Raw genomic sequence first — 23,255 nt, forward strand, 5'->3', positions numbered from 1 at the left:
GGAAAATGCATGTGCAAATATGGAAGAAATGGCAGCATGTGTGAACAGTAAGCATAGAACAAACTCAAAATATACCTTGATTCAAAGCAAAAAAATCAAGGGGAAGAAGAGTAATGAGAAATAGTCATTGACTCTAATATGAATTCTTTTACAAGGAGGAAATGTAATCCAAGCAAATGTAATTCAAGCACAAAAATCTATTTCTAACATCCAGAAATTTTTCTGTCTCATAAGCACGATGTCTCAGGTCACAGTGGTCTGCTCTAAACTAAAAATAGCTAGACACTGTAAATAAGGAGACACTCATGCACTTTCCAAAGACCAGAACTTTGTCACTTTTTGACCCTATCTCAAAGCAAAGCTTGCAAACAGATTCAAATATCAATAGCATTGTAACATGACTCAACTGAAAAAGTTACTCTTAATTAAGATATTAGAAATGAGAGCAAAAGCATTAGCTCTTTATGATTCTGTTTTTCAAACATTTGAAAATGGTTACAACATTCAGTCGTCTTAGATTCATATGTGAAAGCAGATGATGAAATTAAGAACAATGTCTGAGCATGCCTTAATAAATGATCTTCAAAAAATAAAATTAATAGAGCCATATGTAAGGAGTGTCATCCCAACAGAAATAATGAATGAGAAAGTACACCCACAACACACTCCTTTCCTTCCTTAGAAACAAGACATGAACTCCCTTCCTGCTTAAAAGACAATCTTGCTACCATCTTTTTACAACCACAACATAATCACTGCCTAATCATTTTACATAATTGACTCAATTTCCTATCTCAAGTAGACAAGTGCTGAGAGCTTGTCTAAAATAAGCTAAGTAGACATAAAAGTCTGTGCAAGATGCCTGTTACTGGAAGTAAGAAAGGAGCAGAATTTCAATGATCCATGAAGCATTTGCTAGACTATATTTACCATCCACTAGATGATGGGCAAAACCAGCTTTGTGCTCAGCATGGAACTATTTTTAAAGGATGCTACTTGCCAGGGATGGAAGCAGGTTTTTAAGTCCCAGGTTCTTGGTTTTTTTTTCCTTAGAAATACTATGGTTATAATATATCCTCATTCAGGAGATACACACATATAGATATTCAGGATATAGGAGTAGCTTTCCTAATAGGCATTTACAAATCTTTCTGTTTTTGAAAAAAGACCCAAACTTGTTGCTAGCATTTGCATGCTTATTGTATTCTGCAACAACCTTTAAGAATTTACAATGATTACTATCCTTGTCAGGAAATCAAGTCTGTTAGGCAGTGTGCATTAAATCTTCTGGGACATGTCTCTTCACAGTTGTTGAAACTCCACAGTTAAGATCCCCTGAACTCTCAAAAGGTAGGAGGTGAAAGTCAGGGAGATACAGTATCTGGGTTTGCCCCCAGCTGGGAAAACAGACAAACTGACTGTGCGTTTGTTCAAGAATACCATATGAAACGTTAAGCAACAAATGAGACTACCTCCAGTACATTAACAGTAAAACACTTTCGTAAGTCAGCTTCCTTCAAGCCTCTGTGCTTAAGGCATACTTTGCATTTGTACAGTACTATTTAGGCAGAAACCCACCAAAGCCAAAAAACACTTTTCAGACTTAAGCTGGCAGATACATTGAGATCATTCCATGCATGATAGAAACACAGCTGTCTGGTTTAACAACGTATATAATTACAAAATAACTGGACAAATGAAGAAGCAAATTATACATCTACTCTAAAATAGAAATAGTTTTTATAAAAATTAAGTTGCTTGTACAGATAATGCAATTCCTGAAACATAAAGCATAGAAGTCAAAGGGACACTGCCAGAAGAATTATTTTAACTGTACCCTTTTCATCTTAGATAAGCTGAAATAACAACAAATTTAACGTATTTAAATCTTATTATTTGATGAGATATGCAGCATGATCACTGTTGGCTTTTTAATTTTCACTGAATTTCAACCAAAAAGACCTACTTTTATTTTTTGGCTTCCATTAAAAAAGCACAATATGAAGTGTTTGCATGGCAAGTTTTGGATGAAGATTCCTAATGACAGAACAACACCTACCTTTTATGGCTCACTGAAAAAAGTAGTAGCTTGTGTAGCAGGATCTTTTTGCAAAATGGAAATGACCTAACTTTTACATGGAGACCTTTTCTGGGGCTATGCATGTGCATTTGTTAAGCACTAACTCAGTGAAGAGGAAAACATGCCAGCTGCCCAGGCACAAATACCACTTCACACAGCACCTGCTGCAAAGTGTTCTTTAGAGCTCTGCTGAGTAAGTGACCTGATGCAATCCTGCAGAGTTTAGGGAATACCACAGGATGACAAAGTGCTGTGCCTTTACTCTGAGTATGTATTCAAAAATTACCTCAGTGAACCAAATTCTGAGCAGCTTACTAGTTTTTACAAAGCTACATGAACTCATGTTTGTTACCTTTGACTGACAGCTAGGAAACTTCTGAAAATAAGTTATCAAATCATTACTGTAATTTCATTTTAAAAAGCCCAACAAACAAACAACAGGTCACTGTATATCCTAAGCAGTACCTTTAGGAAACAAGAGATGTTTTGCTTTTAGCGAACCTTAGAAACCTTAGATTTACTACAAAAAATATTGCAATACTATGCATTTTAAAACCACCACAAATCCCGTGCTTCCTAAGTAGTCAGAAGAGAACTGGTCCCATCTAGTGGCTGAAAAGAGTTACACATACTCAGGGATCTATCACGGTTTTCTACCTATTCCAATTTGTGGCCCCAATACCAGTACAAACACTGTACTCCACAGTGGAACAGTAATAATGGGATGGTGAAAAACTGTTCTAAACAAAAAAATGACAGATGTTTTTCATCACAGCGTTTTAGTTCCATTTGTCAATCTTGCTGAATAGTGGAGACTCTTCCTACAGAACCTCACTTGCTCAAATGACTTTTATGTTTCATAGTCCACCAATTAGAGATGAAGGTATCTATCTGAGGTAATTGCAGGACTGTCTGCTTTGGATCCTTGCAGACTTTAGTGATATCTGTTGTCACAAATACCCATATGAAGTGCTATTATCTCAACTTCACAGTGGAGTGAACTTAAACGCACAAAAAAATGACTTAGCCTCCAACAGCACAGAGAATTTAACCCAGGTCCCCTAGATACCAATCTTGTGTCTAACCCACCAAGCTGTCTTTTCCCTGCTGTGCCAAAATAACACTTCACCCCCCCTTTCTCTCCCCATTCTGTTGCTGAACTGTCAACCTTATGAAATCTGTGAAAACAATGAACAATTTTGAGCATGGAAAGAGCACTTTGACAACTCATCATACAACACTGAGATCAACAACACTGTTTCACTTGAGCCTCTTGCACCTAATAGGTGCTTTTGTAAATACATAAAATAAATGGCAGGACCTACCTGCGATTTGTGTTGTCATGGAAACGAGCAGTGAAAAATTCAAAGCTACCATGGATATATTAACAGAGTAATTGGTGCCTGGCTGCAAATCAAAACAAACTTCTGGAGCCTGCTTGTGTGTAGTAAGGTTGAAGGTCATTTCATGAAAGAATTCCTTCTGATACCAACGCTGGCCTTGAACATGAAACTGTAACCAAACAATCATGGCATGGAAATTGCAATGTTTTAATATATCATTTGCATTCAGTCATGTCATGCTCTAAATTAGAAGAAATAGCAGAAAAACATATCACTGCATCCAGAATGCCATAAATTTTGGCACTGACAGTTATTTAAATTCAAGTGTTTCCAAAATTTGACAGAAATTGCAGTCCCTCTTGATAAGGTCTGACACTGTCCTAAATCTTTCACTTCTCCTAGTCTATCTTCTTTTTCTATTAGTACTGTGATTTCCCCCAAGTCTTCATTTCCTGCTAACATATAGGCTTCCATCAATAGTGCACTTCATTGTAGTATACCCTCATGGTGCAAAGTGATGAGTTATAAAAGCAAGCTCACACCAACACCTGTCTGGTTTGACTCTGAAGATCAAGTCAAAACCAAGTCATTTTGACCTATGTCAAAATGCCAAGTACCCTCCAAGATCTGCCTACAGACAGCTATGCTATCAGGCCGATTTACAGACCCATGGGGGTTTGTGTTTCTGTTGGATTGTCTGTTTGTTTTATTGTTGATGTCCCAAATGACTGTGAAGTTATTAACTTAAGGCCTCCCCTGATCATTCCTCTGGTAATGAAAACTAAAATGCTTGCTGTATTTTAATCATGAGCTAATTTTCCTTTAAACAGATCCTATGCCTTTAGATAATCTCTGAGCACCTCTTAACACACAGAGATTTGAGACAACAGCAGGTGGTCAAGGGTCCTGGCAGAGACAGTTCATGTAGCAATGCCCTGCTGGGATGGGCGTATCACATGACAGAGAGGACTGATTCTGTGGAATCGGAACCAAGTTGTCTGAAGCCTGAACTGACGAAGTTGAAAGTACACATAGGGAAGGCAAAATAGAATAGAACAGGGGAAAAAAGAAGCAAGAAACAGGAGACTGCAAAAGAGCATGGTGGTTTCTTTTTTTTTTTTTGAAGGTTGCTATTACTCCCTGGTTTTTTATGAGACATTATTAGAATGAGGAACATTGCTAGCAGTGAGTGTTTGAAAAATTACATGTTTTTTCACACAGGTAGTTGATATAAATTGTTTCCTAGTTTCAAAATACAGATTGTCACTTACTGAGTATCTGTCTTCCACATCAGCTCCTCTTACATTTCGCCGCCACTTCAGGCAGGTATCATTAAAAATTAATACGTTATTGAAAGCTTCCTTTACTGTAGAGACAATAAAAAAGGGAACAATTTATTACAAAAATTTCACCTTCAACTTTATTGAATATGAGTAGCTGAAAATTTAAAAAAATGTTTTAATTTTACTTCTCTTCTGAGAAGGAGGTAGAAATCTCATTTCTCTTTGAATGAACAAAGCCAGTAAATAAAGCATGAACATCTGTCAGAAGAAAATGGCTTTCAGAAAAACTCAGGCAGACTATTTGGAAAATCAAGATTGGAATTACTTGTCCAGAGCTAGGGAGGTTATAATGACAGAAAGATCCAGGGGTTCAAACCTTCTCACAGAAATGAAGTTATCATAGAACAATCTGTCACAGTTGATGCCCTTTAGGAAAAAGCACATGGGAACAAGCATTTTTGTGGATTCCAAAGGCAATTATTTCTCAAGGTCTGTCTCTTCAGCATTAGTATGTCAGAAGGCAACTTTAAAGTTTCCATGACTAAGATTCTAGAGAAACCTGCTGTTAGAACATGCCTTCTCTACAATTATTGAAAAACTGCCAGAACACTGCTCATCCTAGACATAGTAACATTATCTATAATACTCAATCATTCAGATTTATCACACAGCTCTGCAACAAGGAATTCTCCCACAAGCAGAGGATCAGTTTTCAAGGCAAGGAATGGAAACCAGTAAGCACTGTACCGCAGACAGAAATTCTGGCATATAGCCAGGAATGCCACTGCACCAATCCTGCCTCAGCCAAAGGACCAATCCTGAAGAAGCAAGTTTGCCAAATCTTGCTGAAGGGCAGTTACTGCATTGCTCTGCTCATAGATTCAATTGCCACAGTGAGCAGAGCAAAAAACCTCTTGCAGAAAAAGAGGATGCTAATGGTGGCTACATGTGTGCAGTCAGCATGAAGAATGATAGAGTCTAGGAGACAGCCTGTTATCCTGACTGCTAGATGCGAAACAGTGAGCTCTGCAGCACAGTAAGTTCTTCTATAAGCACAAAAAATACAAAACACAACCTACCCTTTGTTTGAACTGCTACTGTAACTGAGACAGTGATGTTTGTGGAAGAGATGGTAGTAATATTCACCACGTAGTTACTGCCAGATTTGAGATCTAAACACACCTTTGGATTATCTTCACTTGTAGTGATGTTAAATATCACATCTTCTGAGAACTTCTTCTCATCCAATCTTTGGCCCAGTATGTGAAACTATTAAAGGTTTAACAAAAACGATGGTGCAATTGGTTGTGGCTCTCCAAAATTCAGAATATTAGTTCAATTAAGCCTTGAGAACCTAGGATTACATCTGTTTTAGAATACCAGCTCAATCAAAAAAAAAAAAAAAAAAAGAAAAAGGCTTGTGACTAACTGCTTTGTGCAACAAGACAGCTTAATAAATTAGATCTTTAATTTCTTCTGGCTGTTAAAATTACAAATATTTTTTCATATATTTCTAGAACAAATAGAAGGAATCTATAACATGGACACTACAAACACCTCCAACACAAATAGTAAGGTGTAAGTAAATATTCTTTCTTGTTTACAGCACACAGATGAAAACTACATCTGCTTGCTATTTTCCTCTAGTTTTTCCCTCTTACCATACAGAAGCAGTAGTAAGACTGAATGTTGAACAGCTGTAAAAGACAAGCTTCTCTAAAATCATGCCAGTGCGGAGGAAAAGAAACCTGTTGTTGAGCTCAAGGCAGTCCAGAATGTGTTCTGAACTTTACTTCATTCAACTTGTACCTACATCATTTTCAGTTTTGACTATTCTGGTGTGTCTTGCAGATAGCTGAATTCAGGCAAAATGTGCACAAAGTGCATTACACAGCTTGCCAGTTACCACCGGGTACATGAAAAGCACAGTTTTTGAACTGTTAGGGTAATTGGAAACTTGTTTCTTCCATCTCAGCAGTGCTGAATAAAAGCAATCAAACTGAAAATACATTGGTTTATAAGACAGATTGCTTTCCAAAATTATGACTCCACCTTGATTATTTTCCACATCAACCTACTCATCCTGTAGATCCTAAATAATCCCCTTTTACTTTTTTCTCTATTTGTACACACTTTAAAAAAACAACCTTTCTTTGGATGTTGTCATTCTCAAAATATGGGAATTCTTATGCTGTTTTGGCTTTCAATAACACTGAATTACTTGTTTCTGAGAATTTACATCTTAACATTTATGTTTATATGTTTTTATGTTAAAAAAGTAGTTACCAAGGTTGTTTTCAATTTGCATGAAAACCAGTTCTAAAATGTTCAAAGATAAGGTACTTGAATCTCTTAAGCAAGGCACAGTATATCAATATATATTGCGTTTCTGAAAAAGTTGCACTCAGTATCTGCAAGTGTAATGCTGTTTACTTGAAACTGCATCACAGATAGTTTTGCAGTGTCTTCTATGTCAGTGTGACTTTGAGCTCCACAACAGAATTCCACTAAAACATAAACTTGTGGTGAAACAGTTCTTATAGTTTCAAGCAGATGTTTAGGTGATTTACTGGAATGGGATCCCAAGAGCTTTTCAGTTTTCTACTTAACTTTAGGACAGGGATTTGTTTCTAAATCCAGCCACGTTTAGATTTTTAAGCAGTTCACTGGAAAGAGCAAGGCAAATTACACACAAACAAAACCCACAAACCAAATCTTCACTGCTGATTCATCAGAACTGACCAGAAAAAAAACTACTCCCAATCGCAAATACTGTCTCACTTACTATGTATATTGCTTGCACTTGCAGTCTTCCAGTTTTCCTTTGCCACTTCACACATGTTTCATTGAATATGGACAAATTACTGAGTAATTCCTCCTCTGTGAGCAAAAACACAAACACGAAATGAAAACAGTTACTATTTCTCACGCAGATCTTAATATGTTTGGAGAAAATGTTAATTTCTTCTGTTTTCTCTGGTTTTGTTTTGTTGTGGTTTTTGTTGTTGTTGTTGTTTTGGGGTTTTGTTTTGTTTTTGTTTTTTTTCAAATGGGAAAAATAAAACAAGGTAAGCAGAAGCTAGGTAGTAAGTTTTTCCTTAACTGTGAAGGTTCCTAAAATTAAAATACAAAGCTAACTGAAGAAGCATGTTCTGAGCTAATGACTCAAGTCCTTAAACGCACAGTCAGCACTTTGTAAACTACCATGACTAATGAAAATACTTAGCTAAGCTTGCATTTTAATGTAGACAATTTTAATGCTAATGACTTTACAAATCTTGAAGAGGACATCAAAACTACATTACAGCTTCCTGACAGCAAAGAAACAAGTTCATTAACCCCACCAGACTGATGATATGTTCTGTATATAAAAGCATACATATACAACAGCATTGTTTCTTACACAAGGATCTTCAGTCTAGATAAAGACTAAAATCTTTCATACCAGGTGACCAATCAGGCAGAAGAGCCACTGAGAAAAGACATTTTGCTCTGCTTTGCACATTCCTCCTAGTCTGAATACATTGAACTTGTACTGTGTAGAGGTCAAAGTCTTTCATTAAAGTGTCCTTACAACAGTATGACACCACCAAAAATGAAGGGCAATCAACAATTGCTCCAATAAACAATTGATGCAATTCCACTAATTCTGCATTTTCCTTGAACTTGGGTGCCAGCATCTGGATCTCATAACATGCAATGGTCTGTCTTTTAAAGAATGAGCCACACACAAATCAACTTGAAGACTTTGTAGACCATTGGATCTCATGGATTAGAAGTCTCATTAAACTGCAAATAAAGTCAAGAAAATTGAAAAGATCTGTCTGTAAGAAAAAGAGGCTACCAATAAACAAAAAAACCCCCATAGAAAATAATGCTTTTCTGAATACAACAATCTGCATTAAAATGTTTTACGAAAGCTTCTGTGTTAGATTGGAAAAGAGCTTTTTTGTAGCTGAATGAATGTTTTGGTTCATTATTTGTTTGGGTTGCTTTTTAAAAGTTGTTAACATTTGTCCTTGTTTTACAATAACTAAAATTAAATAACACAAGGCTTTTCAGAACAAACACTAAATTAAAAGAATGAAGCCCAATGTAGGAGTACAGTTCTAGCAACCAGAGACACATCACTCAACATAACTGTGTTAATTCACACACTTTTAAAAGTTGGCTTATGCCTCAAAGAAAAAGCACAGCCAGGAAGATCAAGTCATCTGTTCTGCTGCCATCAGACACAGAGCAGTTGCCTTCACATAACAAGATAATCAAGTACCCTCCCAGAGCTAAGATCAAAGCGCCTTCTGGTCACAACTCAGATTGACATTGAACATATTTGCTCCTCTTCTTTCTTTCACCAGCTGTCAGTCATTCCTTTGTCCTACTACCATATTTTCCTATTACATTCACTACATCACCAAGGTCACACAAATCCAAACTCATACAGATTCTAAGCTGAAAAGCCCTTACTATAGCTGCTGAAAAAAATGAAGGGAATTTACAAGGCAGCCTTGGTAGATACTTCAGAAATACTGACACAATAGTTGGAGTAATGCTCTGCTGTAAAAGCTCAGGGCACTCTTCCTCCATATGTAAACTTCATTACCATTTCACAGGGGTTCCCTGGTAGCACACAGACATGAAGCTGTCACTGAAATAAATGAATACATCAATAGTCTCTAAAATCCCTGTGTGTAGGTGGTTATTTAGAACAAAAGTGTAACTGTTCATGCATTTTGCAGCACTTTTACCTTTCCTTTTTGATTAAAACTGTCATAAAACCATTTTCTAATGGTAACTCCCTCTTCACATATTCAACAGATGCCACACTCACTAGACCAGTTTATCTCCCAACTAGTTTTAATTCCCCTATTCCAAATTGTCGTTAAATATGGAAATGCTGTTGAAAGTTTCCTCTTCTACAGGACAGAAGAAAAAGATTAATCTGCTTGTCCTCTAAAACAAAATTCCTTACAAATGGCCATGTGATTAACTGTATTTAAGTGCTGCATATTATTAGTTTTCTGTTTCACAGTAATGTCTAGAAACTCCACTATATTAAGACTTCTGTACCAACACAGAGCAAAAGAGTATGTTCAGTTAAATCAGATACACTTTTAATAAAAGACTGGGTGGCAAAAATCACTCATTAGAGCACAGCCAGAGGGACAATGTTTGCATATCAGTGAGATCTGAATTAAAATGTGTACCAAGAAAGAAGAAAAATCTAAGTAATCTCCAAGACTGCTCCACAAGAAAATGAGGCACATAATTCATACTAAGTAAAAAAAATAAAGCAAAATAAAGCAGCAAACAACCAAAAAAAGGAATATGCCAGCTATTCAGGCAAGGAAAGAAATCTTACACAGTGGCCTCCTTAGAAGAAAGAAGGCAGAACTAGTAGCACTTTTTTCTGTAACTATTACCAATTTTTCCTGTCATGCTTTCCGAACTTTCAGAAGGACAAGGCCACCATGCAATTATAATACAGCCAAAGAAGAGTTTGCAGACTTCTCAAAAGTTTCCACTCTAAATGGGTAGGAGTGAAAGAGGTCAAAAAGCTGTAACACACATAGAATAAACACCACCACAAAGTCCTGGGCTTTCTGAGGAAACTGTTTTTCTGGGTTTTTTTACTGATTACATGCTCTTTGTTTGGATAACCAAATGTACAGTAAGTCCTTGATTTAACATGAATCCAAGTAGCATAAACACAGTGTTCAATAACAGCACAAAGGTATCTCTGAAAAAAAACTACTCACACTCCTAGAGGGAAATAGGTTCCCTTGACAGATCAGTTCTGTAAAAACTAACAGTGCCAGTGACTTCCAGAGCCTGGGAAGTTACATGCTTCCCTCAATGTGAGGTTTTAGCAGACAGTGGCATCCAGGTCTTCAACACATCTGATTTTGATCAACAGCTTTCACTCAGACTCAGAAATGCGATGGGAAAAGTGAAGACTCTCAATTTCTCCATACCTCAGCACTAGAAATTCAACTTCTGAATAACCGAGAAGGCCACTGGATGCCGCTGCTGCTCCAATGACCTCCAGGTTACCCTCACAATCTCCTTCCCATCCCAAGGGAAAGTGCCCTAGAAACGACATGCAAATGCCTGGAGACCAGAGCAGAAGGGTGGAAGAAGATCCTGGAGGAGTCAAATCTGGGAGAGGGTAGAGAGATGTAAATAGCACCTGGCTGTTAGCAGCCAGGAAAGACAGCTGCTGGTAAACAGAACACAAATGGGAAAACGCAAAAAGCAAGCAGCTTCAACAGCACCTGTGAGCATTGGCGGGGCGGGGGAGGATCATGTTAAGAAAGCTAAAGAAATTAATTCTAAGAAGCAAAACAGGGACTGGAAATTAAAAGCTCTGCTAGGAAGGACAGCATCTCTCTGTATTTGAGTGTGTAGGAAAATCTTCACAGTAATTACAGCTAGTGCATAAATGCCTGTACTGCCATGCTCTTCTGCCTTAACCCTGTGCTGTAAGGATCAACCTTATTCCTTCGCCTATCAGCCTCTGCAAGTTCATGTCCCAGTACTCAGTCTTACTATTTGCTGATTCAGAAAAAAAACGTAACCCGGAGAACTTTATGCCTAAACAGTAATTAACACCACATGACTTTGACTTTCACAATTCACTAGTCCTCAGTTGAAAGAAAGCTTGACTACCACTGACCTCAGCTCAAGATACATCTTATCAGGGAAGTATTTTTGAACTTGCATGAAAAAATGCTATTTATCATAAAGCAGACAGAACCAGCTCTGATCTGACACCTCATCTTCCGCAAGTAGCTAAAAAGCGCAGCCACACATGCAAATTCACTTACAGAGCCCCTCCTACCAGCCCCTACACATACATGCAATTGAGAGAAATAAAAAAATCCAAATATTAGCTTTTTTTTTTTTATGTTTTGCCTGTTAAATTCTGTGAAAACTGTCAGTGATGCTGCAAATGCCATCTGCTACAAACATGCACCACACATTCAGACACAGAAATTAAATGAGATCAAACATTTCAAAGAGAAATTCTGCTCAGACTGTTTCAAGGCACCTGTCCCATAGCAAACAGGCGAACTCCTCTTGCACAGTAGCTTTCACAAGCATATATGGAAATTTTTGCAAATACGTATATTCAGTATTTACACCTTTTAGGGCGGTGTAAGTTTTTAGGAGTTTTTCACATTTTTAATAACATACTTACTTCCAGTTTAACTAGCATTGCAAAATTTCAGTAGATTTTCACCTTCAGCCCCAAACTTTACATAGAAGAAATGCACAAAGAAACAGCAAAGCTGAAGGTAGAGACAGTCACGCAGGAACAAGCAGATAGCTAAAGATTTATTACTTCCTTTAGTCTAAAAATGTTACCAGGAGACAATCAGGAGCAGAGTAATTCATGTATTTGAACCAGACTGACAAAAACTAAGAGATGCAGTTGTGAGCATACTTAGAAAGGGAAGATGTATCTATCAATCAAGGGTGTCCGACTAGATGGGATTAGGTGGGCTGGGATTAGAAATGCACAATATACTCCCCCTCTGAAAGAGGTTCCTAAAACAGGTATTTGCCATCACAAACTAGATAATTATTAATTCAGCTTCAAACAAACAGAAGCCTAAATAGCCCTGAAAAAAATCTACTTTTGTTTTTTCTTTGTCCCTGGGTTGCATCACTTTGATCTAAGGAGTAGTACCTCCCACAACACAGACTCCACCTCTGTTTGTTTTTCCACACAGTTAAGGAAATTACCAGACTACCAGATGTCTGGATTTAACATATGAAATTAGGCCTTTACAAGAACTCAGGCCAACCAGATCCTCTTCACTGATGACTATAATTATCCTAATTTTTTGATGGGGTTCTTATTCCTATAGAATTACGGGGTTTGAACCGATGCCCACAGATGTGAGTGAGACCTTTTCTAATAAAATCGTAACTGCTGATATGAATTATTTACACATGGCTGGAAATGAAAATTAGGAGAGTGACAGTTATCCCATTCACTCTAGTGTGGAAATTACTGACACTGCCACCACAGGAACATTCCAGCTGCCTTTCTGTACCATCTCTTATTGTATAAGTGAGGATGTAAAAACTGACATCTCAGAGAACTCTAGCTAGAGGGAAAATCAGTCACTGAGAACCGGGAAAAGGCACAGGAGAAGGGAAAATGAAAGCAAAGGTAAAACAATGGATTAAAAAAAAAAGTAACTAGACCCTCTCAGTTGCATGAAAATTATCTTTGATACAGGTCTACAGTTAAATGACACTTGAAGGATGATCCTGCTCTGTTTATTTCAGATTGGATTCAGATTTCACTTTTGGTTTTTTCCAAGTGGTTTTTTTACATTATGAAAGTATTCTTTTCCTCTTCTGCATGTTATAAAGTGCACAGTGTGGACAATCTGCTATGCCTTCTTTGGACGGATTCATCAAACTGCTCTTCCTTCTAAACTTTCAAATCTCTGAAGCAAGTATCTGCCATCCTTTTCAGCCATTAAGATTTTCAGTGCTGGTGTACAACATCCATTTTCTCAGAAATGGCTCACCAACTAACACTACCATAATACCCAAGTTTCATATGGATTTTTCAACAAAATCTCCAAAGATCAAGACATGCAGCTGAACTCCATTTGTGGATGGGGAGTCACAACACAGAAAAATGAAGCATTCTGAAACAGAAAATTAACCTTTAGTGAAAGATGGACAGTTCACATTGCATTTGGGAAGAGGTAATATAAAAAAGAGTATGCACACAAAAGGTTATGACACAGAAGCTCCAAGCCCAGGATCAGATGGAAAGTGTACTGGTGTGAAGAATCATTTTTTTCCCTGTTTGAGTTCTAGGTTCACAATACGTTGGGACTGGATCATCTTTTCTTCTATACACCATGCATGCGAAGCCTACAATCTGCTGACAGCCCTCACCACCTAACACTACTTTGGAAGGTTCTCACAACTAACCAACATAATTGCTGTGCTGTCAGACTCAGCATTAAAGGGACACAGAGCTACAACAGCTATTTCCCATTGCCTGCTTTACCAATTATACATGTTACCTTTCCATGCAGGTCAGATTCACTCCCTTCTCCAGCCTTCTTACATATCCATGGATTTTTTCCCACCCATGTGCAGCAGTTGCTTCTTTTGGAAGGACAATATTTCACTTAACCAATCAGAAAATACTTTAATAAATGCATTTCTAATAATATAGTGAACAGTGGTACTGGAGACATTTAAATACTGAGAAGTTATTCTTTAATGCAGACTTGTATCTTCTTTTCCTTGGGTAAAAGTAAGGAAATTGGACAAACTATTTGACTTCAAGACACCATATTGTTGCTACCCACACCAACAGATGCTAAAAACACTGAATACTAACAACTTCCAATGAAAACAGACATAGATAAGGATTTTTCTAGAGAAGCAGTTTTCTAGGATCAGAATAATGAGCAGCAGCCAATGCAGCCTATGTGCTTACAGCTGGGACTAGAGTCAGTTGTTACAGAAAGGCTAGATCAGATTCTGTCAAAAAGCTCTCCATGACAAGGATATTTCTAGAACTTGGGCCTGGGAAATTGGAAAAAGCTTGATGAATAGTAGAAAGAAGGACTCTGCAAACAGGATGAAGAGAGCTGCAGTTGGTAAAACATCCCTAACAATTGCCCAATTCACATAGAAAAGTATCAGACACTGCCCCTTTTGAGCATGAACTGGCCCTCTCATAACTGTGAAAAAAAATTGGAAAAAGTACCAAAAAAGTTTTAGAGCTGCATATGGAATTAAGAGCAAGGCAACCCCATAAACCCCTATTCACCATAGTTCATCTTAAGTTTCCCCGGATGCCCAAGAAGTAAGTTCTCAAAAGTTAAGCTGTCTATGTGAGTGTAGGTGTGTACCTGCACACACATAGATGCTCTACACATATTACAAGGGGAAAAGATTTTACTTCAGCACCTATGTGACCTTTTACTATCAAACATTTATATCCAAGCTCAGTGAAAACCAAAACAAACTCATGTACACATTTTCATTTCAGACATCCTCCAGTTCCTCTCCCTGGCCTTCTCTAAATTATACTCTTCATGGACCTGGTAACAGCTTATGTTATACATTGCACACTGTCATTTGCAAGTGCAGATTTAGGAACAAGCATCTCAGCCAAGGCACAAATCATCTTTTTTCTGACCTTCTTACAGCCATGATAAATTTAAAAAATCCACACCTTATGCATGGAATCCACTCAAAGAGAAAAACATGAGTGGGAAGGCTTCATTTTATACTTTTCACTTTCATAAAAAAAAAATGCAACTGTAAGTCTTATGTTACCTTATGTCCCATTTTGAGCCCACACCCAGCACAACCTCTCTCAATAAGATAAATATTAGTATCAAAAAAGTTCGGGTTGACAATTTCTCCTCTGAAACTCACAACAGGAAAACCAAACTTGTTTCAGCCTATCTTGTATTTCACCACTGCATGGTGTAGTGCTTTACAGCCAAAGCGCTACCCTGAAACAAACCGAAACACTACTCCCACAAGGGGATCTTGTTTTCACTCTGAAAAAACCTTCCCAGGTTTACCATGAAATCCCACCAGAGCTCAGTACAATGTGTGCCTGGAATAACACCATACCATTTCTGAAATGAAGATAAATGAAACCATGCATTCCCACTCTGCAAGGGAAAAAGTTGTTCTTCCAGCACAAGCTGCACGAGACTCACACATTGAGCATACTGGACAGCAGGTATTTAATTGCCAGTATGTTCTCTGCACTTCAGTCTCATGAGTTTATGTATACAAATCAAAGGTTGGGAAAGGAAGACTGTCATCGAGCTGACTATTGCCAGACTTCACTGCTGATGGCTTAATCCAATCAACATGTCTCAGTAAAATTAACTTTGTTGAGCAATTTTTTCACATTTAAACCAGCTACTATTAAATGTACTTCTACATATACACATAGACACACACATTTATTATATACCCCAACAGAAAATGCAAATAAAGGGCATTCCATAGAAATAACTGCCTAAAAAATAAACAAGTTGTTATTTGCCAAAGGGAACATGCTCAGCGGAAATTATTAACTTCCGTATTTCTAATAAGGTTTTTCAGGCAGCAGGAAAAGACAAATGGTTTTCTGACTTCTATCATAAGTTATGTTGGAATGATACATGAATTTCTCTCATTTTAGTGTGAATTACTGATTAATTACACACATCCTTAAGATCATACACATCTGAAACATAAATTTCCATACATCATTATTGAAACAGAAATTTCATTTCATTTGAAAGTCTCTCAATAAACGTGAAAAATGTAGAACTTAAACTGAAGACCATTGCACTAACTTCTTATTCATGATTCCTTTTTTTCAAAGGAGCTTGGACTAGTTGGGCTATTTTTTAAAAGCTTTCTCCATTCAACTTAACCATAACTCTTGAGTTTTTTGGCCCTCTGATTCACCAGCTAGAGCTGGAGTCTACATTTTTGCCTCTGGCAAAGCTCTTGCTGAAATTCATGGTAATCCTGTGAGTGCAGTCTGCAGGTTCAGGCCCTTCAAAGCTTCAGAGTGCTCAAGACAGAACTACTTACTTGCAAAGGCTGACACACCTGATTAACTTAGCCACTCTACACAATGATGGTTTCAAAACCAATTCAGAAAGTACAGCTATGCAAATTGCCTAAATAAAATACGAATTATGACTTCAACTACAGTAGTTCCATTTTTATTAGGGCACTATAAAAAGTGAGAGAACTGATTTTCTTCATGCTCATTCTATTTGATGTCATGTTTTATATTCGTAGTGAATGTTCAAGACATCAAGTGAGGCAGGAGAGGCATCAAATGGCAATTCTCTGGTCTGTGAACTGGCAGCAGCCAAAGATGCACTTCCAGTCCTTTTGAAAAACATGTGGATGTCACAGAGCTACAGGAATATTACCGTCTGCAAAAGACAGCACTGCTACTTAACAACAAAAGATAGGCAGTCATAGAGCTATCCCATGACACTGATTTCTAAGGACAGAGAAGAACACTAAGGAGCATGACATAGTCCAAAACATCTGCTATTTTTTTGCTATTATTAAAATGTCAGTACATCCCGTTTCCAAGCCCACAGTATAACAACACCTTCATTACAGATCTCCTTTCTCAGGACTCATTCTTCTTTAACAAAATCCTTTGGACTGAAATTCAGACAACTATATCTAGGCTGGAAAGGCAACCATAAACAAATTTTATTTGGGGCATTATGAGCGGGTTAAAAAAAAAAAGTTTTGAATTCCATTGCCCCTCCTTTCATCACAGTGCACTTTACAGTATTAGGACCACAACAAAAAAAACATTCAAAGCCTTCTGCTCATCTGATGACATTCCCCTGGCTTTTAAAGCAATAAAACTCCAGTTGCATTAGTCCCTTTCTGTTTGAAATAAAAAGCAAGATAACTACAGACAGATCTGTGGCATCCACTAGAAACTATTGCATGGTTAACATTCTCTCCCATGACCTTTCCAACCAAAAGTACCAGCACATTCCCCACCTTGTAAATTAGAAAGGGATTTCTTGCTTTCATCCTTCCTCCCATTCTTACCTTCAGAACAAGAATGAGAAACTGTTTAAATAGCACACCCCACAGCAACTTCCTACAGTGATATTTACCTTTGCATATGTATGTAATATTCTCCCACAACTGATCTATTGTGCATTCTGAAAAATTCCTGTCTCCATTAAAATAATATCCTTCTTTACAATGATAGTACACTCTGCTCCATAGAGTGGTAGAGTTGTCCCAAATAATTTCTGTGTGTGGAATCATCAAAGGTTTGCCACAGTCTATTTCTGAAACAGAAAAAAACAGGGTAACAAAACCTGAAAATGAAAACAGGCAAGGCATTCCAAAGTGTTTAAGGAAGAGGGATGAATTGTCCCAGCAAGTAACACTTCGCTTTTTTTCCACTTCCTAGTGATTTCTAGACGTCACGCCAGCCCTTTAGAACCCAGAATTTTGTGAACAGAGGCTTTCTAGCAGAGTGGGGCATTTATCCTTCAAGATAAACTATCAAATAGAAGGGTCCAGCAGCTTAAAAATGGGAGAACAATGATCTCTAAGCCAATTTTTACAAATGGATCCATCTTCCCACAACACTGTCTTATCTCCCACATGCTATTTATTCCTTTATTTTGCCTATCATTAAGTAACAATAGATCTGAAAAACAACACATGGTCCAAGGAGTGACATGGAAGAACAGCATCAAGAAGGTTATGTTCCTTTGCCAGTGGATTTAATTCAAGCTTTGAAAAAAGAAAAGCTGCTGCAGACAAGCAGAAAGAGCACTTCTGAGGGAAAATTTGAAGGATTATTCAGAACACTTTAGAGATACTTAGAAAGCTGGGGCAATGCACTTATAAATCAATTTGTTTGCTCAGTTGTTTTCAGGGGCTTCATAAAAAAAATTAGGGAACAAAAAAGAATAAGGACTGAAGATAAAATCAATGGGAGAATATTATTTAGGCTTAAAATTCCCTTTCAAATCCACTATGAATGTTACACCTCAATAAGAGATTGTGCATCAACTTTACTTATAAGAAGTAAACAGTGTAAGAATTAAAATCTAACCCTCACTAAAGCTTACATGCAGAAAACAAGTGCTTTTAAAACTGTTTAATAAATAATCCTAAGTGATACTGAAATTCTACTCAAAAAAAAGGAAAAGAATTTTAAAAATAAGTCTTTAAACGAAAAGTTAAACATATGTATTGCAATTGCCAACACATGCACTGTCATGACTACCTTTCTTTTCATATCCTAATGTGTATGAAAGTAGTATCTATTATATCATCAGAACAAACTGTAGAATAACTAATGCACATAAGAAGAATTTCTCAGCTTACAGAAGGAGAGCATGTGATGAGATACAAAAATTACTGCTGCTTAACTCTAGCTATCTGTCCATGGCCATCCTGTCATCAGACAGAAAAGCAGAAATGCAGAAGTGCATTTCTGTGTAACATAGTAAACCTTCTATTTAGACTGGTGACTCAAAATAAGAATATTAAAAAAGATTCTAAAAATAGAGAGTGGTTGTAACACACACATTGCACATTCAAAAATTATTACATTTGATTGCAATGAACAGAAGACTCAACCCTGTTGAATCAAGCTGAAAAGATAGTAACCACTCAGTGAATAGTAAAGTGAAGCTGTGCCAATGTAAGAATAGACTGAAGACTGTAATTATCCTAAGGTCACATTAATTAATAATATGAGCTCAGAGTAGAAATACACTAGAAATTTTGCTGGGCAAAACACTTTTTGTTAAATGTACCTCTGTGTTTCTTCTTATCAAGGAACTCATTAGGCTACATTCTCACAAATCATAGTAACACAAGGGATTTATGACTAATTTCAAATAACAATAGCATGCTTGAGCAATGATAGTTTGCAACTGGAAACTGTCTGAATATGGGAATTTTAAGGGGACAACACTGCTAATAGCGGTTCAATTTCTGAGCAGTGGCTTCAACCACAGAGTAGATATTGTGCTAGAAAAATGGCAGCAATTTAGGCTGCATTTTCATCTCATGCATGCCTGACATGCACTGGGATTTTGTCCTTAGAAAGTTAACTTATAACAATTTATTGAAACTTCATTAGCAACCTAGATAAAAAAGCCTGTTTAATATATGGCTTTTGTTTTGTAACTGAACTTCCTGTGTCAGAAGACTGTACAAACTGAATGTCCAGTGAGGATGTCTCTAACTCATGACTACTATTTATTATGGTGGCTGAAACAGTACCTATGGTAACTACATCTGAAGGCAGATTTGATTTACCTTTGCACACCAGGTCAGTACCATCCCACTGTCCTTTGGCATTGCAGACTGCCGTCTGATTGCCACTTGCAATAAAGTAACCATGAACACAATGGTAAGTAACTTCACTTCTGTATGTGGTCCCACTTACAGATGTTGGACGTGCATTTAAAACAGAAGGTGGAACCCCACAATCCACACCTAGGGAGAGGAAGAAAGAGGAAGATAAACTTGTTAGTCAAGCAGCGGAAGTAATGATGACTGCACTCCCATGAGTATTTCTTTATCAACTGACAGTGCTGTAGCTACTCCAGAGCTGCTTCCAAATAAAATTTCTCTCTGCCTTTCTCTCAGAATGGCATGCTAGATCTGTGACTCCTTCCTCAGCCTAGCTGCTAGTATGCAGAAAAAGTCCTGGTTTTTTTTTTTTAATCTTTAAGATGCTTATTCTTTTAGAAACCTGATTACAGGTGGCAAGCTGGTTCTATACCATTTGCAGTGAGTAACAGACTGAGGGAGGTGGATGAGCAAAAACTGCCTTTAGGAATCAAAATTTTTAAAAGTGCACAAGGACCAGAGAAATGCAAAACCATAGAAAAGGCTACAACATAAAATGCAAAAGCTTCCTGTTTAAAGCAAGAATCTACACAGTGTTCAAAATGCATTGTAATAGTTGTTCTATTCACAAACGTGCCAAGTCGTCATTTATAAAGATATAAAACAAAGAAGTCAAGTAGCACAGAAAATCAATTTGTTTGATATGATGTCCATTTTCTAAGGTAGCCATTTAAAAGGCTTTCAAGTTAGCATGACAACACTCACATTCAACAGTTTGACTACACCTCTTCACATACATCATATCTTCCCATTAAACTGTCTGATTTTTCATCTCAAGGTGATTATTTTATTAATATTCAAAGGAAGCTATGCTCTTCAAAGACACATTATACCCGTATACTTACATTTAAATTTAAAAACGGGGATCTGCTCCACTTACAGTAGCCTGAGGTCACACATCTTACCAAGTTTCACCTACCTCCAATGGCCAGTTTCACAATGACTATATAAAATAAACTCTTAAATTACCATAAGAAGGAAGACAAAAGATAAACATTGATTTTCCTGAAAAAGAAGACATTACACCTGGCTAGGAGAATTTTTTAAATTAGCAATAAAGACTTATCAGGGAAACTTTCAGCATTTAAAGAATTATTTAAAGGTGCCTTTACTAATATTAAAAAAAAAAAAAAATCAGACTTGCTGGTTTTACAAAAAGAGAAGTCCTAACTGAAATCCAGGAAAAGAGTTTGCAACACAAAGAGGAAGTAAGTTTGTCATTTCAGACTCGGGCTGTTTCTTGGTGTTTGATGTATTTTATTTCAATTAACCATGAGAGATATGCTCAGAAACTGTCACCTGACCTACTGTTTGACTGTAGAAATTAAAAAAAGCACATGAAAAAGCAATCACTGAAAAATGTTAATATAAAACAAAGATACCAACAACTCACAAGGACTGCATTCCACAAGTATTCTTTAGGGAGCTCCGGAGACTATGGGCACTTCCCTTTGTTTTCAAATTCATTGTCCTTTACTTATTTTTTGGGAAAAATATTATTTCAATTGTTTTACTTTTGATACATTAATTCTGTATTAAATTGTTTTATCCTTTCTTATGAACTTTCTAGTGATATTAAATATTTCACTTTTCCCAGCCACACTGATTTAGCATCTTTATACTAATTTATTCCCTTCCCATAGACACACATAAAAACATGACATTTCTATCCACTCTTGAAGGAAAAAAAAAAAAAAAAAAAAGGAAAGAATTAGAAACTAAAGAAACCAAGAGGGCTTTTGTATCTTGAGGAAAGGAACTCCCCTCACTAAGAAATAATTTTCAGGATGACAATTCTCCCCTGTAAAATTGTTCTACATAGTGTAGCTTCTGTTAGCTAGCACTTCAAGTGCATTTAACTAATATACAGACTTTATAACTACTCACAGGACACAAAATCCTGCACTTGTAAGCAGAAATATTTCAACAGAATGGGCAATCAGAACACCAAAGCATGTGGAAGTTTTAAAGATGCTTATGGGAAACTTAATACTTCAGAAATATGAAAGCATTTGCTCATGCACAAATGTTCATAAAATCATGAAGGCTATCCAGAGATGAGGGGTGATATGATGCCTCTCTTTTGCCTCGATAGTCAACTTTTGGGAAAAACCTCACAAGCTGTCAGAAAAATTGTTCATTTCATGAGAGGTCATTGATGCCTTGCAACAAAATGGCCTTTCCCACGAAATGCTACAGAAAGCTAGTTGTCTTCTGGGCCTTGGTTCACAGGCAGAAGGACACATTGTAGTGTCTGTAAAAATACAAGGACCAGCATCCAAAATGTCAATACACTAACAAGAAGAGGTGGCACAATTTTATAACCTGTCCTTTTCCTCTTTATTTTTTGCATATAGCCAGATCTTGAAAAATTATCCTTCCGGTTGAGGAAACAGTCTACTATCTTTCTTCCCCATGCATAAACCCCCTTAATGAAGAATTTAAGGAAGATTTAAGACTGTTTTCACCTTTACAGCTTAAAGTGGCGGGTTCCCAAGTTTCATTTGCAGTGCAATATGAGAACTTTCCCTCGTTGCTGTAAAACCCTTCTTTACATTCATAATGAACGACGCTTCCCGGTAGCAAGCTGTAGTTCCCCACAATGTAGCCATGCTTCATTTCAGGAGGGGAACCACATCCAATTTCTGCAAAGAGACAACACATGACCACTTTAAAATGAGCTCAGTTGGATTGTCACATCACAAAATACATCCAATCTGATGAATCTGAGCAAGCACCAAATGGGTAGAAGACTGGAGTTGAAGAGTTGTACTGGTCACAGTTGAAGGAACACAGCGATCCAGGTATCGAGCTACATCTTTAATAACGTACAGCTGGAACCATTCACAACATGGAAGAGGAGACACTGCAATGTGATGGTGCTTTGCATGTGCCAGTCTCGTTGCAGCAATGGCTGAACAATCCTTCAACACCAGAGGAAAATTTCAGGCCCCAATGCACAGCTTTATTTCCCCATGCATGGGAAAGGAGAAGCATTGCAGATGCGCTGAAATGGTCTGCCCCTCAATTCCTCCATCTCACTAAATCAGCCTACATACAAAAGCTACATTCCTTCAGCACAGCTGCTTGTCAGGGCTCCCTTGTCCAACCCCACATGTGACACAGACACATTACCACAGCATGCGGAGGGGGAAGTTGGTGAGGTAAGCAGGGCAAAATGCAGGTAAGCAATTCTGGGAAAATGAAACAGGGCACTCCACTTGAAAAAATAGACAAACTACAGGCAGTAAGCTTTACTGATGGTTCTTGCAGTAATTCAGAAATAAGAGCTGTATACAATCAAGGCAGTTTCTTCTACCTGGAATGCCTGGGCTCACTACATACTCTGACAGCTACCGCATACACTGCTAGCACTTTGTATTTGCAAAAACCTACACTAGAGAGGAAAGGAGGGACGATTTCAAACTGAAATTTTTGTTGTGACGACAAGATAAACAGGACAGATTATTTATGCAGGTGACACAGTATGTTATAAAAAGCTAAGCTGTTATTTCATTATTCCTCTCGCCTAGGCTTGTTTCGTTCATCTGACATCTCTTATCAGCTGTTTATCCTCTCCTCCCTTTCCCTTCATGCGGTGCGATTATATTA

General features: G+C 37.4%; 1 protein-coding gene across 1 annotated transcript in view; it reads right to left on the reverse strand.

Annotated features, from left to right (window-relative positions):
• The window catches only part of SUSD1 (sushi domain containing 1), a 53,590-nt gene that overhangs the window by 25,831 nt on the left and 4,504 nt on the right, over positions 1-23,255 (reverse strand). Inside the window, exons 5-11 of the mRNA XM_074931963.1 lie at positions 22,112-22,288; positions 19,548-19,727; positions 17,372-17,551; positions 7,492-7,586; positions 5,786-5,975; positions 4,695-4,789; positions 3,406-3,592 (exon numbers count right to left, since the gene is read on the reverse strand). Coding sequence (XP_074788064.1) covers positions 3,406-3,592; positions 4,695-4,789; positions 5,786-5,975; positions 7,492-7,586; positions 17,372-17,551; positions 19,548-19,727; positions 22,112-22,288 — 1,104 coding nt within the window. The remainder of the gene's footprint in view (positions 1-3,405; positions 3,593-4,694; positions 4,790-5,785; positions 5,976-7,491; positions 7,587-17,371; positions 17,552-19,547; positions 19,728-22,111; positions 22,289-23,255) is intronic.

The sequence above is a fragment of the Athene noctua genome, chromosome Z (assembly GCF_965140245.1).
Source record: "Athene noctua chromosome Z, bAthNoc1.hap1.1, whole genome shotgun sequence".
Lineage (NCBI taxonomy): Eukaryota > Metazoa > Chordata > Aves > Strigiformes > Strigidae > Athene > Athene noctua.